The 17,202-nt window shown below is 42.2% G+C and overlaps 1 protein-coding gene across 1 annotated transcript in view; it reads right to left on the bottom strand.

The window, feature by feature from the left end:
• LOC308169882 (DDB1- and CUL4-associated factor 15-like) overlaps positions 1 to 17,202 on the bottom strand; it is a gene marked incomplete at both ends in the record, with an annotated part of 30,370 nt that overhangs the window by 8,181 nt on the left and 4,987 nt on the right. The window contains one exon of the mRNA XM_080544613.1: positions 107 to 207. Coding sequence (XP_080400739.1) covers positions 107 to 207 — 101 coding nt within the window. The remainder of the gene's footprint in view (positions 1 to 106; positions 208 to 17,202) is intronic.

Raw genomic sequence — 17,202 nt, 5'->3', positions numbered from 1 at the left:
GTGGTGAAAGGTGTGTCGGTGTGTGTGAGAGAAGATGTATGTAGTTGCAGAGGTGGTATGAACAGAGACTACACTCTTTCAGAGAGGGAGATACACACACACTCACCCGGCTCTGAGCAACGCCTCGCTGACAATTTTCTTCATCTTCAATTTGTCTTCACGCACAAGCAGCTTCCGGAACAGCCGTTGAGAAAACTGACCTGACAGCTGAGGAACAGGGGAGAGAAGAGATGAGAGGGGGAGTGTGTGTGTGTGTGAGAGAGAGAGTGTGTATGTAAGACAGAGACAGGGGGAAAGAGAGAGAGAGTGTATGTAAGACAGAGACAGGGGGAAAGAGAGAGAGTGTATGTAAGACAGAGACAGGGGAAGAGAGAGAGAGAGTGTGTGTGTGTGTGTGTGAGACAGAGAGAGAGAGAGAGAGTGTGTGAGACAGAGAGAGAGTGTGTGAGACAGAGAGAGAGAGAGAGAGAGAGAGAGAGAGAGAGAGAGAGAGAGAGAGAGTGTGTGTGTGTGTGTGTGTGTGTGTGAGACAGAGACAGGGAGAGAGACTCAACATGAGAAAACTATGCACCGTGAAAACAACTTAGTGATCCCCCTCATAACGCGTAATGTCAACCCTCATTCAGCATGTCTATCCAATGCCCAAGTCGCCCCTGCAGGCTTCTGGATATCGGACATACATGTACATTGGCTAGACTGACCACCACCCCTCACCGCACCTGTCAGTACACAGATGAGAACCGAAAGGCAACTGAGGACATAGCCACGAGCATGCCTACTAGTACTCAAGTAAACACCAGCAGCACAAACGGGTGGATGTGGACAGACACCTAGCATTGTACCTAGCTAGCACTGCCTAACGTTAGCTAACTAACTACAGGGTTGTTTAAAAAGCAAGGTCATGGGCTTGTACAACTGACTTGTAAGCCACCATCTCCTGAGAGAGAATTATCTAACCATGCAAGAGGTGCTAAAGCAGTTTGCGAGCCGTGGCTGAATTTGAAAACTGAATGAAAATAATGAAAACTGAATTGAATACAATTCAATCTGTCGAATACAATAGGCTAGGTGCACGATCTCACTACTTCCTGAAAGGCAACTGGTATGAACATATCCTGTCTCACTCTATTGGTTTAATTGATTAATCAGCTGTGCACTGTGTGTTCCAACGGTTTACCGCACAGCTGATTAATCAATTAAACCAATAGAGTGAGACAGGATATGTTCATACCAGTTGCCTTTCAGGAAGTAGTGAGATCGTGCACCTAGCCTATTCAGTTTGTGCTCAGATTCAATCCAATCTGTCAAATACAATTCAATTTGTGCTCATATTCAATTCTTCTTCTTCTTCTTCTTCTTCGGCGTATGGGTAGTTGTTTTCCTCTCCACTCCACCAGGCTCGGGGCCGAGGGGCTACGTACCCTTTTACCACCCCGAGACCTGGTTGAGGGGCTCACCCGGGCTATATTTCTGGACACCCCTCCAGAAGCCACGTCATCGTCTCATCATCTAATACCGACAGACCATGCATCCCGTTGGGTGGGTGGTACACCGGGCAAGCCAGGATAATATGGTCTGCGGTTTGGTCCTCTGCGCCACACTCGCACGACGCATATTCAATTCAATCTGTCAAATACAATTCAATTTCTGATGGCACTAAAATAGCTCCATACAAGTGTGACGGGGAGATGGCGAGCTGCCGCGACCCCGCTGGAACACTTTCCGTTGGCTAGTTCGACAAGACGGTCAGTTAGAAATGGCTAGTTCGTTAGCGCTGTCGAAAACGTTGCTCGGTTGGTGTTTCTACGTTCCCGACGGTGTCGTGGTTTGTGCCCGTCACTTGTTTTGTGTCAAATGCATTACCTTGGTACGGTTAAGAAGCTTGACGACATTTTCGGATTTCGAGCTGGTCGCCATTTTCCGATGTACTATTCTCTCCAAGTATATCCAGCTGCGGTCCATTTTTGGACCACGTCATCGTAAGCGCGTCGGTAAAAGTAACCGCGAGAAACCGCGAGATTTTGAAGGATCTTAAATGGATTTTAAAAACACGGCGACATTGTATAGGACATTTAACGAACAATAATTTGAACACGCAATTGATAAGAAGAAGAAGAAGAAGAAGAAGAAGAATTACAAATACAATGGCAAATGCAGCTCAGGTGAGAATTTCGAAATATTATTAATGAACATGTTATAGTTTTCAGATGTGTATTTATTATTTAGGTTGTTGCATGTGTTAAGCGGCTGTTTCGCACGTAGTTTTGTTCATCTGCCTTGGCTAATTGGGTAATCCTATGTGGTTTAGCGTTATCAGAGATATTAGAGAGATATTAGATTAGATTCAACTTTATTGTCATTGCTGAGTACAAGTACCAACAACAAAATGCAGTTATGCATATAAGATGTACAGCTGGCAGGGCTAAAAAACGCAGCGTTGTCTTCAACCACTTAATGTAATTTAAAAGTTCACAATAGCTACATTCTCAGATGTCTACCGATTACTTATCCCCCTATTTTTATTGCTTGTTTTCTTGTTTTTGAGAGCTGACTTTTTGCAGGCGCCGAGCTGTGGTCCCGAGCAGAGGGACGACTGGCCACCAACGGAGCTGTCCGTGTCTGACCACTGGGGGTTGGACACAACACTGAACACTACACTACACTGGACACTGGACACAACACTGAACACTACACTGGACACTGGACACAACACTGAACACTACACTGGACACTGGACACAACACTGAACACTACACTACACTGGACACTGGACACAACACTGAACACTACACTACACTGGACACAACACTGAACACTACACTACACTGGACACTGGACACAACACTGAACACTACACTGGACACAACACTGAACACTACACTGGACACAACACTGAACACTACACTGGACACTGGACACAACACTGAACACTACACTACACTGGACACTGGACACAACACTGAACACTACACTGGACACAACACTGAACACTACTGGACACTGGACTCAACACTGGACACAACACTGAACACTACACTGGACACTAGACACAACACTGAACACTACACTGGACACTGGACACAACACTGAACACTACACTAAACACAACACTGAACACTACACTACACTGGACACAACACTGAACACTACACTGGACACTGGACACAACACTGAACACTACACTACACTGGACACTGGACACAACACTGAACACTACACTGGACACTGGACACAACACTGAACACTACTGGACACTGGACACAACACTGAACACTACACTGGACACAACACTGAACACTACACTGGACACTGGACACAACACTGAACACTACACTGGACACTGGACACAACACTGAACACTACACTGGACACTGAACATCTGTCATTACGTGAAGCGCATTGAGTCGCATCTTGTAAGAAATGCGCTATACAAATAAAACTTGAATTGATTTGATCCCTTGTACACTTTTTTTGGGCATTTGTGTTGCAACACACCTGTACATTCTGCACTCTACCCTGTTAGGCCCTTATTTTACTCTAGACAGAAGGGTTGTAACACTTGTTATTAATTCCATTTGGTATACCTCATAAACTTTCTTGCATTTCTGGTGTTTGCATTTTACATATTCTAAATATATGCTATCTACATGTCGCACTGGATGGGGTTATTGCTGTTGACTCATCAGAAAGTAAAGACTAATTCACAGAGTGTATGAAGATTCCAGTAAGGGTTTTGTGAAGGAGCCCTAGTGCTGTTGACTCATCAGAAATAGAATGTTTTATTTAGCTCATCAGTGTGCACTCAGCACCATGGACACCTCCAGCCCAGCACCTTGCACCACGGTTCCTGCCCTGCTCCATGGATTACAACGATGATCGCCTGACCCTTGCCTGACTCCACCAAGTCCTTTGCCTGACCCCTCAAACCTGTTTGACCTAATAAAGTCCCACACCTGGGGTCATTGACATTCTTTTATTTATATACAGTTAGGTCTGGAAGTATTTGGACAGTGAGACAATTTCCATAATTTTGTCTCTGTATGCCACCACAAAGGATTTGAAATGAAACAATCAAGATGTAATTGAAGTGCATACTTTCAGCTTTAATTCAAGGGGTTGAACAAAAATATTGTATGAAACATTTAGGAATTGCAACCATTTTAATACACAGTCTCCTATTTTCAGGAGCTCAAAAGTAATTGGACAAATTAACAATCATACAGTAAGTAAAATGTTCATTTTTAATACTTAGTCGAGAATCCTTTGCAGGCAATGACTGCCTGAAGTCTGGAACACATGGACATCACCAAATGCTGGGTTTCCTCCTTTGTGATGCTTTGTCAGGCCTTTACTGCAGCAGTCTTCAGTTGTTGTTTGTTCGTGGGTCTTTCTGCCTTTAGTTTTGTCTTCAGCAAGTGAAATGCATGCTTGATTGGGTTGAGATCAGGTGATTGACTCTGGCCATTGCAGAATATTCCACTTCTTTGCCTTAAAAAAGTCCTGGGTTGCTTTTACACTATATTTTGGGTCATTGTCCATCTGTATTGTGAAGCACCATCCAATCAACTTTGCTGAATTTGTCTGAATCTGAGCAGACAGAATATCCCTAAACACTTCAGAATTCATCTGTCTGCTTCTGTCTTCACATCATCAATAAACACTAGTGACCCAGTGCCATTGGAAGCCATGCATGTCCATGTCATCACACTCACCAGTGCATTCTTTTTTTCTCAGAATGTACCAAACAGTTAATTTGGCCAGTATTAATGTTCCCACTATCTCTCTGATGGATTTTTGTTTTGTTTTTACAGCCTAAGGATGGCCTGTTTCAGTTGAATTGAGAGCTCTGTTGACTGCATGTTGTGCGTATACAGCAACAGCCTCCAAATGCAAATGCCACACTTGGAATCAACTCAGACCTTTTACCTGCTTAATTGATAAAGAAATAATGAAGGAATAAATAGCCCACACTGGCCCATGAAACAGCTTTTGAGTCAATTGTCTAATTACTTTTGGTTAAAAAACAGAAGATAAGAGCTATAATTCATAAACCCTTCCTTCAATTTGGATGTGAATACCCTTAACCTAAAGCTGAGAGTCTGCACTTTAAGCCCAGTAAATTCTGTTGGAAATCTCATATAAGATACGTTAGATCCAAAGTATCAAGGAGTATTGCAGTATTGTGCAGGGCAAAACATATTCTGGAACAGAGGATGTTGTATACTCTATATTGTTGTCTTGTCTTACCCTATTTGAGTTACTGTGTGGAGATATGGGGAAATGAATATAAAAGCACTTTAAACCCATTGATTACACTACAGAAAAAAGCTATGAGGATTGTACATGAGGTCGAATATCGTGATCACACTAATAACTTGTTCCTAATGTCAAAAATATGAAGAAAATATGAAGGAAAGCAGAAATATTGCTCTATTGCTCTATTTAAAAAAAGGTTTAAATTATTTTTAATGAAAAAGTATTAGAACGGATGATACTGAAATATATGTATTAATTAATTGGATTATATAATGTAAGCATAATTGTTAAGTATAAACAGGGGTAGGACAGGCTTCTTCCTACTCCTTTTCGAACAATTGATAGGACTGTACTCTACATATTAGTTTTTTCCGTAGTTTCCACCGTAGTAAGGCGATTCATGGTTTCCACCGTAGTTTCCACCGTAGTAAGGCGATGACGTAGTCTATGCAAATATGCAGGCGCGGTATGATGACGTATGGTACATCACATTTCCGGGTGATGGATTTGATATCCGCAGCTGGACCCTTCTCATTCTCTGAGGCTTCGCTACCTCCCCGCCCCCTTGGCCCTTCCCATTGGCTGCCGGAGTCCGAGGGAACGCTCCGATTCGCTGATAAGGACGTAAATCAAATCCGAACTCAACACCGTTCACTCTCTGGATTGTTTACCGGGGCTTGCCTCAATGTACAAATTCATCAGAGCTACGCATCCGGGTACTTTCCCCTCCCGTAATGTCCACGCCCCTTTTTGGGTGATAGAAGAGTAGAAGTTTGAATGGCGGTCAATGGGAATTTCTGGTCTTTGCTACTGTTAGGGATTTGTATTAAATACTGTGTGTTCATTTAAATAACATGTGACTGGGATCAGTTGAAGTCTCACAGAGTCATGGAAGAGAGGCTCTGCTTTTGAGCGACGTGGGGGGAAGGGGCTCCTGACTGGGAGAAAAGTATTGTGGTTCAAACCGTCTGTAGATTGCTTATTTTTACCTATGTACTAACAACCATTTTGTACCTGCTGTTATGATATCCTATTTTCCTATACTCATTTTATACTATCATAACTAATGATTAATGATAAGTCTATTCTTCAATATTGTATTTTAAACTTGTTAATCGAATCCCAAGTCATGAGAGTCTGTGGGCCTGGCAACAGTGATGTTTACACAAGCGATCCTGATAAGGACATAGAACTTACAGACCTGAATGTGTGTGTGTCTAACGTCGTGCTAGGCTGTGCAAGTACCGTTGCAGACAGAGTGTCCAAACACTCCCACCATGACAAACGACTGGGGGGTCAGAAGAAGAAGATAACACACTCGCACGGACACCGAAAGGAGTATTCCGATATAAAACAGACGTTTACCATAAAACCTACCAGAGAGGGACAGCCCATCCCAAAATAGATAAAGACTGTGGTCCCGGGGGAAGCGGGGCTCTTCTCTGGTGAAGCTTCTGCAGTTAACCAGCTAATCCTGGTCTGTGGAGGTGAAGCTAGATAAAGACCCCTTTCCATGGAATGAAATGCTATTGTATGCTGATATTATTGTTTGCAGATGTGCTCGAATAAATATTCTCTTAAAGAACAGTTCAGTAGTGGTGCCGAATATTTGATTGGATCATTTTATCTTAGAAGTTATATCAAGGACGTCTCGTTGAGAATAAACGGACTCGCTTGTAAGTGACGACTCAATTAAATCAATTCTGGAGAAGTTGATCACCTTACAAAATTGGTGACCCCGACGTGATTTTCAACGGGATGCAAGGAGGAGTGGGCGAGGCTGGGTTCGGACTAAGCACTTCCACGGTACCAACACAAAAGAGGTGAGCAGAGCCATTTAATGAAATCTGCTTAGGTAGACAATAGTATTCTAGGTGGAAGTGCTGGGCCTGAATCGTCAAACCCATTCTGATCTGTGTCTTTGAAGATCCGTCACAAAGTAAGGATAATCATTAATTAAATTGACATTCTATACATTATTGAACACCACTGTCTGATATTTAAGCACATCTTGTATTAACGTGTAATAGACCCGCCGAGGTCTAAGGAAGGGACAGTAGCTAAGTCCATATTAAGGGGTAACCAGGGGTAGACAGGCCCAGGCCCCAGGAAAGGACACTATAGTCCTATTAAGGCAGTGGTGTGCCGTCAGGGCCAGCAAGGCCTTCTCTGCTGGCCTAAACATCATCAGAATATACATTTTATTTTAATATATATTTTCCACAAATATGTATTAATGATTCCCCATAGTCTATTCTCTTCATTTCATAGCTTTCCTCTTGGTTGCGCTGCTTCCAGTCTCCGATTGAGATTTGGAGGGCTGGCCTTTATGTTAGAGCTTTTATCCAATCAAAATGTGTTGCTAGGGGGCTCAAAAATCTGCCCGCCTTCACATTAAACGGTGAAGCGGATTCGACCTGTTACTTAACGTTGGAACGAGAAAACATGTGGCGTACCTAGTAAACCTACGTAGATGCGAGCAAAAGCAACAACGGCGCCTGCTGTAAGGCTCAATGATGTCAGCACCCAGCACGTCTTTTGATTGGATACGCACTATTGCTACGCACTATTGCTACGCACTATTGCTATTCACTATTGAGATGCGGAACTATGCCGGTAGATGTGAAACTTTTGAAAGTGCACAGGGAAACGGAGCCTCACAACGAAAGCTTTCGTTGACTGATCGATAATACTGATCGATTGTGTCCTGTTTTTGGGTAAACAATAACTTTCATTTAGGGGACAGGATGAAAGCGCCAAGTCCACAAACAGAGGAAACTACGTTGAGCTTCTTTCTTTTCTGGCTGAAAACAACCCAGATTTACATTACCACCTGTCCACAAACAAAGTGTTTACTGGGACGTCAGGCAAAATACAAAACGACCTGATTTTTGCTATTGCTGAAGTGATGGAAGAAGAGATCAAAATGGAGATTAAAAAGGCACCCTTTGTCGCTATTATGGTGGACGAGACGACAGAAGTGGGTAATGTAGCGATCTTAAAGATGTTAGTTTAACACTCTTCATTGTAAATGCGGATTTATTGATTAAAAATGCTTCGGAAATATTAATATAACTGTTGTACTTGTCTGACTATGTTAAGGTGATGCAACGCCCGGTTATACTGTGTTTCTGTCTAGTTTCTAGAGCCATGGCGTCATAACGATGGTATTAAGAGGTAGAATAATTCAGGTAGGAATGTGTCGGACATCACTGAAGGCCTAGGTGTGAAATGCACCGCCCGCCACTGTATTAAGGGGTAGCCAGGGGTAACCATGCAGGCCCAGGCCCCAGGGGTAACCAGGGGTAATCAGGCCCAGGCCCCAGGGGTAACCAGGGGTAATCATGCAGGCCCAGGCCCCAGGGGTAACCAGGGGTAATCAGGCCCAGGCCCCGAAGGTTGAAATACCTTGCAAACCAAGTGAGGAGTGTAGGACATTGCGGATAGGGTAGCGTTCACGGCAGGACTGCAGTCCGGTGAAGGTCCTATAGTAGCGTGCCTTCCCTCACAGCGGGCGCTAAAATAATTGTGACGTTAGGATTATATGGTTCTATCATCATTTTAGTCAAAATTGAGTTTTTTGCATAATCTGATCCATTAAGTGGTTTATTAATGTGTGGTGGTATTTTTAAAATGTTGACATTTTGAGTGGGTAATTCATAAAATACAACGGTTCCATCTCACAAAACATAATGGAATGTAAAAACTTTGACGCTCAGTGTCTCTGAACTACCCTAAACGGAGATAGAACCTTATAATTCTAAACTCATGCAAAGGTGTTACGTAATATTGTATGTAAATCATAGATGGAATTGTTATTATTATTGTAATTATTACTATTAAAAGGGATAGTTGTATGTTATGCCTCGTTCAAGGTGTTTAAAGAAGTGTTGCGGGTGTGACCCACCATTGAAGCGCAGACAGCAGAAAAAAAAAAAAAGGCTCACTAGGAGTGTCTCTGTGGATACGTGGCGATTTGTGTCTCGTCGTCTTTGCAATAGTGGTATATTTGGGGTGTTTGATTAAATTGTGGTTTTGTTTAGTTGTTCAGTTAGTTTAGTATGGGTTGGCAATAATAATATTGATGATAAGTGCAGCGTGAGAGGTTGTTGAAAATGCAGGTGACCGTAGTTGTGGCTACGACAAGGAAGAAGGAATGTAAAGAATGCAAGATATTGGTCCAGCTTGGAGAGGTGCCGCAGGCCTCTGCAGCACCACAGCCCCCGGCTCAGTACCAATCCTTCCCCGAATATCAACAGAGAGGCGGAGGGAGAGGACGTGGGCGAGAAGGCCGCGGAAGAGGCCGCGGAGGACAAAGAGGTGCCTGCCACTCATGTGGAGTAACAGGACACTGGAAGTATGAATGCCCTAACCAAGGGGGCCAACAGCAGTCATGGGGACCAACGCAACAGCAGCAATGGCAGCCCCAGCAGTTTCGACCCCCCACACAGCAACAGTGGGGGGGGCCCGATGCCAGGCCAACCGGCCCCAACCATAATGGCCCCCATGATGAATCAACCACAAGGAGGGGCTCCTTATGGTCAAAGCCTATAGGGATGCCCGGGAGGCGAAAGAGGAACCTACCACTTCCACCCGAACGAAGAACCAATGATCGAAATACTGGTGGGAGGAGAGAAAAAACAGTTCATGGTAGATACTGGAGCAGCAGCGTCCACCATGACAAACCACAAGGGTAGAGTTCCTCCTCTGTCGGAAAATCTGGCCATGACGACAGTAGGCTACTCCGGACAGGCACAGACACAGAAATAAACAATCCCCCTAGAAACAGAAATAGGCCACCAGAAATTGTCACACAACTACCTGTTCGCTCCCCAATGCCCCGTAAACGTAATGGGGAGGGACCTGCTATGTAAATTGAACGCGGAGGTAACTTGTGGACCAGACGGATTAACAGTAACACTTCCCGGCGGCAGGAAAGTCACCGGGGAAGCCCCATGCAGAATACTAATAATGAGAGATATGTATTGACTTCACGGACATGGGAGTGATTGATAGATTGTCAAGGTGGCCTGAAGCATATCCGTGTAAACGGGAGGATGCCGCATCTGTAATAAAGTGCCTCTTAAAGGAATTCATACCACGGTTTAGTTTCCCTACAATAATACACTTTGATAATGGGTCACATATAAAATAAAATAAAAGTCCATATGGCTGCAATTGAGACAGCAATGGGGATTAAGCATCGATTTGGTTCAGTCTACCACCCCCAGTAGTCACAGGGTTAGGGTTAGGTTGAGAGGGATAACCAATCTATTAAAAGAAAGTTGGCCGACATGATACAGAGACAGAGGGAGGTGGCTTGAACCCCCTCTCCATGAAAATGAATATATGTCAAAACTCTAACTAATCTCAATCGAGTTTTCTCTTCACAGGAACTGAATGCTGCGGAGAAAGCAGACAACGGCGCAAAACAGACTCCTATTTTAGACCCAGGCGACGTGGTGGACAAGACCGTGGGAGATATATTGACCACCTCACACGCTGTCAGAGTCGAAGGTAAACCGGGTACAGGGTGGCCTCTCTTGTCACACTGTACCAAAGCAGACCCACCACATGTATAACATTTTCAAATTCCTGGCGACTCTGTCAGCATGCACTAAGCCTCAAATAATGTGGAAAGTAACACAACAAGTGGACTATTAATCCATGATATTAGCGATCACCTGCCTGTCTTTTCATTTTATGAATGTAATTATAGAAAGAAGAGGGAGTTAAAGGAAATGACATACAAGACAGTAGAACTGAGGAATCCATATCTGCTTTTAGAAATGAGTTATTAAAATGGAATTAGAAGAGTATATATATGAAGAATCAGATGTGGACAAAGCGTATGGGTTATTCCTAGAAACATTTAAAGTTCTATATGACAAAAACTGCCCACTAAAACAATGTAGCAATAAGAATAAATATTCTGAAAATCTGTGGATGTCCAGGGGCATTCAAAATGCATACAAGAAAAAGTATACTCTATAAAGTGTATGTATAAAGCATAAAACAAAGGAGGCAGGGGTTACATATAAGAAATACAAAAAACAAACTAATTAGTATTATGAGAATATGTAAGAAAGATTATTATACCAGATTATTAGATGAGAATAAAAAATAATGTTAAAGGAACAAAGTAGAACATTTTACAGACAATGACGGGAAAATTAGCCTTATAAATTAGGTGGTGGATGGATTTAAGAAAAAAAAAACATATATATATACAGTATATATTATATATATATATATATGTTGTTGATATGGGGCCAAAACTAGCTAAAGAAATAAACGGCACTGGAAAGAGATTTGCTGAGGAGGACTGTGGAGAGAGAATCACTGACTCAATATCGATGGGAACTATAGGAAAAAATAAAAATATGTTACTGATATACTGATATGGTAAACAAATGTATGAACAAAACTTCAACAGATAAACACCTCTTCACCAATTACAGACCGGTATCCTTATTATAACAGTTAGATTTAGGGTTAGGGTTAGAGAAACTATATGATGAAAGACTGGCCAATTTCATTGAAAAACATCAACTACTAATGGATAGTCAGTATGGTTTTAGAACAGCTAGATCTACTGCCATGGCATTAATGGAGCTAGTAGAAGCAAATAACAACTTGTACAGAGAGAAAGAAATATGCATTGGGCATATTCATTGACCTTAAAAAAGCATTCGACACAATAGATCATGAGATTCTACTTTTAAAAAAAAACAAAATGGACAGGTATGGTGTCAGAGGGGTTGCACTCGAATGGCTTAAAAGCTATATTAGTAATAGACAGCAATTTGTTCAAATAGGCCAGAACAAATCAAGGTGCTTAAATATTACCTGTGGTGACCCACAGGGGTCGAATTGGTTGTCTTGGCAGATGACAGAAATATGTTATGTTATGGGGAAGATCTGCAGCAGCTTTTAAAGGTGGCAAAGAAGGAATTGTACAAATTAAAATGCTGGGTTGAGACAAACAAGCTATCATTAAATCTGAATAAAACCAAATTCATGCTATTTGGAAATTGCAATATAAATACAGAACTCCATCTGGAAATTGAAAATGTCTAAATCAATAGAATATATGAAATCAAGTTTTTGGGTGTCTTAAATAGACCACAAACTCTGCTGGAAACAAAGTGAAAATATCTGTGCTCAAATATTGCGAGAAGCTTGGGAGTTCTGGGTAAAATTAAATACATCTTAAATCAGAAATCACTATACACTCTATATTGCACACTCATTGTACCCTATCTGTCATATTGTGTTGAAGTTTGGGGAAATACAAACCAACCTAGAAAAGATATGCACATAAAAAAAAAGAGCTATAAGAATTGTACTGGGTATAGAGGTCATACCAATTATTAATAAAATAAAATAAAAGTCAAACTCTGAAATGTTGAGAATTGGTTAAATTCAGAGCTGCACGATTCATGTTTAAAGTAACACAAAATAAGGTCCCTAGCAACTTACAAAAATTGTTTTGTTCATGAGCAGAGACGGGGGTTGTATAGTCTAGGAGGGAAATTGAATGTAGAACAGCCTGTTGTCCGTGCAGTGCTCAGGGGCAGGTGCATCTCAGTTTGTGGGGTGTCCATTTGGAATGGCCTTGATGTAACAATGAAAACAAGTAATACTATTGAGTGGTTTGGAGGGATATAGGTTGGAGGAGCTTGAGAATGACGTGAACTGGTATTTTTGTGGATATTTGGTTCCTGGTTCGCTATAGTGGATAGCCATATTATTATTGATATTGATAGATAATCTATTGCGTAATGGTATGATATTGTGGGGAAAGGGCAGGATCAGGTGGGTTTTGTTTCTTTCTGTCTTTTCTCGAACAGGGCCATTGCCGACTGTTGCTTCCATGTCGAGGAAGATATATTTTATTTCAATTTATAGCTTATTTTATTTGTATTTTATTTGTATTTCTATTTATTTTTTGGGGTTTGCTTTTGTTGTTTTTTTTGTTGTTACAGATGTGTGTGTTTTTGTGGTTGAAATGTTCGAGATAAATGGAGATGTCCACCATCTCTAAGGTGACATGTTTAGTCTGCAAACAAGGGGGGAAACAAATAGCTGGTTTTGGGGTATTTTCAATTAATGGTGGTAGTGAGGGTATGTACTGTATGTACGACTGCATTTTATTGATGGGCCTACCTGTCAACCACTCTCTCTATAGGAAAAACTGTCCCGGTATGAATAGAACTAAAAGTCAGATGTTTACCCCTCACATTTAGAAAAAGGCTATGACTGCCTTAACAGGACGGGCAAGGGGGGCGACGTGTGACGTCTTAATGCTACGCGCTATATAGGACTCTGTGCCAGTGCGATAACAGCACTACTTGTATTTTTAATGGTTACGGCTTTCCGACTTTTCAGGTGTGGAAAAAAAAAAAAAAAAAAAATGTCTTTAAAACAACAACAATGTGACAATGTTTAGTGAAAACTGTGTGAATACTGAAAACTGTGTGAATGACAAGAATGCAGAGCAGGATACTCTCATGTGATAAACAAAGGTTTTACGACTACTGATAAGCAGAGGGCTTCGGAGGAGAAGAAGCGCTGTTCCTTCTCACTCTGGGACAGTTATGTTTAGTATTCTGCGTATTTGACTCTGACATCAGGGGACAGGGAATCAGACACAACCTGTAGCAGACATGTTTTGGAAAGGTGGGGGATCACAGTTGTATAGATATCTGCCTTTAGATTGGAGGCACCGCTGAAGGGACACTCGAAAGCCGACACAAACGAAGATAAAGGAAATGATGCTGCAGATGCAGCCGCTAAATCAGGAGGGGGTGGCTGTGATGCAGGAGGTAGAGCCGCCATCTAATGATCGCAAGGTTGGCAGATCGGCGGTTCGAGCCCCGGCAGGCCACATGTCAGAGTGTCCTTGGGCAAGACACTGAACCCCGAATTGCTCCCAGGGCCGGCGCCTTGTATGGCAGCTTGCCACCATTGGTGTGTGAATGGGTGGATGAGAAGCCATTGTAAAGCGCTTTGGATAAGGGCGCTATGTAAGTGCAGTCCATTAATATGTCCCCAGAGAACATCAGTTGGTTTCAATCCAGCTAGACAAACCTAAATGCTCTGTACAGACTATAGATGACATACAGGGGGCCGCCTCCCCCCAAGAAAGGTCAGTGTGGGTAACAAGGGGGGTGACGCAAAGCTGGTCCTCTGAAAAGGGCTACGGGTTGTGAGCGCATGAATGTTATTGGTGCTGAGGCACATGGTCCCACTCATGGGTCGGTGCGAGACACTTGGGCGCTGATAATGAGAAATTTGGGTAGATGATGTATCGTGACGTAGGGGTTGAAGAGATGTTATGATTATGGAGGTTTGTGATGGAATGGTGTAAATAAAGGCATTTGCGGTCTGTCTTAGACCCATCTCACCACGTCCGGCTACAAATTCTCTGTGATGGTCATAATTTTATTTATGACCAAGGGGGGATTTGTTAGGGATTTGTATTAAATACTGTGTGTTCATTTAAATAACATGTGACTGGGATCAGTTGAAGTCTCACAGAGTCATGGAAGAGAGGCTCTGCTTTTGAGCGACGTGGGGGGAAGGGGCTCCTGACTGGGAGAAAAGTATTGTGGTTCAAACCGTCTGTAGATTGCTTATTTTTACGTATGTACTAACAACCATTTTGTACCTGCTGTTATGATATCCTATTTTCCTATACTCATTTTATACTATCATAACTAATGATTAATGATAAGTCTATTCTTCAATATTGTATTTTAAACTTGTTAATCGAATCCCAAGTCATGAGAGTCTGTGGGCCTGGCAACAGTGATGTTTACACAAGCGATCCTTATAAGGACATAGAACTTACAGACCTGAATGTGTGTGTGTCTAACGTCGTGCTAGGCTGTGCAAGTACCGTTGCAGACAGAGTGTCCAAACACTCCCACCATGACAAACGACTGGGGGGTCAGAAGAAGAAGATAACACACTCGCACGGACACCGAAAGGAGTATTCCGATATAAAACAGACGTTTACCATAAAACCTACCAGAGAGGGACAGCCCATCCCAAAATAGATAAAGACTGTGGTCCCGGGGGAAGCGGGGCTCTTCTCTGGTGAAGCTTCTGCAGTTAACCAGCTAATCCTGGTCTGTGGAGGTGAAGCTAGATAAAGACCCCTTTCCATGGAATGAAATGCTATTGTATGCTGATATTATTGTTTGCAGATGTGCTCGAATAAATATTCTCTTAAAGAACAGTTCAGTAGTGGTGCCGAATATTTGATTGGATCATTTTATCTTAGAAGTTATATCAAGGACGTCTCGTTGAGAATAAACGGACTCGCTTGTAAGTGACGACTCAATTAAATCAATTCTGGAGAAGTTGATCACCTTACACTACTTTAATCTTTAATTTTACTTATTTTAGTCAGGGACTCCATCTTCCATAACTAAGTAATCAGAAGTTAACATTTTAAAAATAACACCACACAGGCATTAATAAACACCTAATGGATCAGATTATGTAAAAAACTAAATTTTGACAAAAATTGAGATAGAACCTTATAATTCTAAGCTCACGATTTGTGTGCTGTCGGTCAGCCCTGTGCTGCAGCTCAATGTCGTACTGGCTCAGGTCCTCCATTGTGCCAGCTGTCCTTCCGGATGCTTGAATCGGAACAGCCATGTGAGACTGTGATCACTCCGAGGGAGGAAGCTCTGCCCCAAGAGTTAGAGATGGAACTGGTGAGTGAATCGGTGCAGTGTGGCTTGGGGGTGTTCGATATGCAAATTGATTTATATGGTATATTGATGTTTGGATACTGGTTATATGGAGAAAAGTAATGAAATAGGCAGTGTGTCCTTTCAGTCTGCCTCCAGAGCAGTCATACGTCATCTCCCTGTCATCAGGACGATCACGCGACCGCTTAAAACTGTTGGCGCCTTATTGGAAAATGTAGTGTCACCATGCCTAGGCTTGCTGCGTAGTGTTTTGCACGGCAAACAATATTTTTTTTTTCCAGATTTACGATTTTCTTTACTTCCCCAAAAAGCAAAGGACAGTAAAAGAAGAGATCTGTGGCTTCAGGCCATCCGCAGAGAGGATGAAGGTGGTCAGCAGTGGGACCCTTCCAGTCAATACGTGTATGTCTGTGGCAAACACTTCATCACAGGTTAGTTAATGATGTTAAATGAAGTCAACAGTTATAATGTTAAAAGTCAAAGTAGTGAATGTTGATGCTGCATTGAAAGGGAAATATATAACATATATACTGTATATAGGGAATATAAAACAAACTGAAAAGCCAAGGAAATCCCAATGTAATGTTAAAGCTTGTAGCTTGTAGCTTTAGCCTGTAGCTAGGTTTACAATGGCCTCTCATTCACACATAAATGGCGGCAAGCTACCCATGCAAGGCACCTGCCCGCTCATTGGGAGCAATTTGGGGTTTAGTGTCTTGCCCAAGGACACCTCGACATGTGGCCATGTAGGGTTCAAATTGCCGATCTGCTGACCTTGCGATCAGACGCCGGCTCTACCAATACATGGTAAAGGGCGGGTGTGGTGCAGGAGGTAGAGAACCCCACATGGCCACATGTGGAGGTGTCCTTGGGATCACCATGACATTAATGTCATGATAATAAAACTATAGGGAATCGAATCGTCATGGATTAAATTAACCCATACATGTAATTGTTCATTTTGCAGCAATACACATCATTTACTTTACCGAAATGTGATTACGGTAATTGTAATCCAGAATTAGAATTGGTGACTATTGAGTGAAGTATCAGCTGGCATACTTAATGACTACATTTGATGAGTGCATTTAATCAAAGCTGTATAAAGTTATTTTGAATGAGTATCTGCATTTGGCTTACACTTACTCTACTGGTTTCAGGATTCCATGTGAATGGTTGTAGTCATCCGGATTATGTACCATCTATTTTTCCACAT

This window comes from Nansenia antarctica (genome assembly GCF_963989245.1).
Source record: "Nansenia antarctica genome assembly, chromosome: 14".
In the NCBI taxonomy this organism is placed as follows: domain Eukaryota; kingdom Metazoa; phylum Chordata; class Actinopteri; order Argentiniformes; family Microstomatidae; genus Nansenia; species Nansenia antarctica.
The sequence above is the reverse complement of the archived record's forward strand: the minus strand, read 5'-3'. Positions and strand labels throughout refer to the sequence as shown.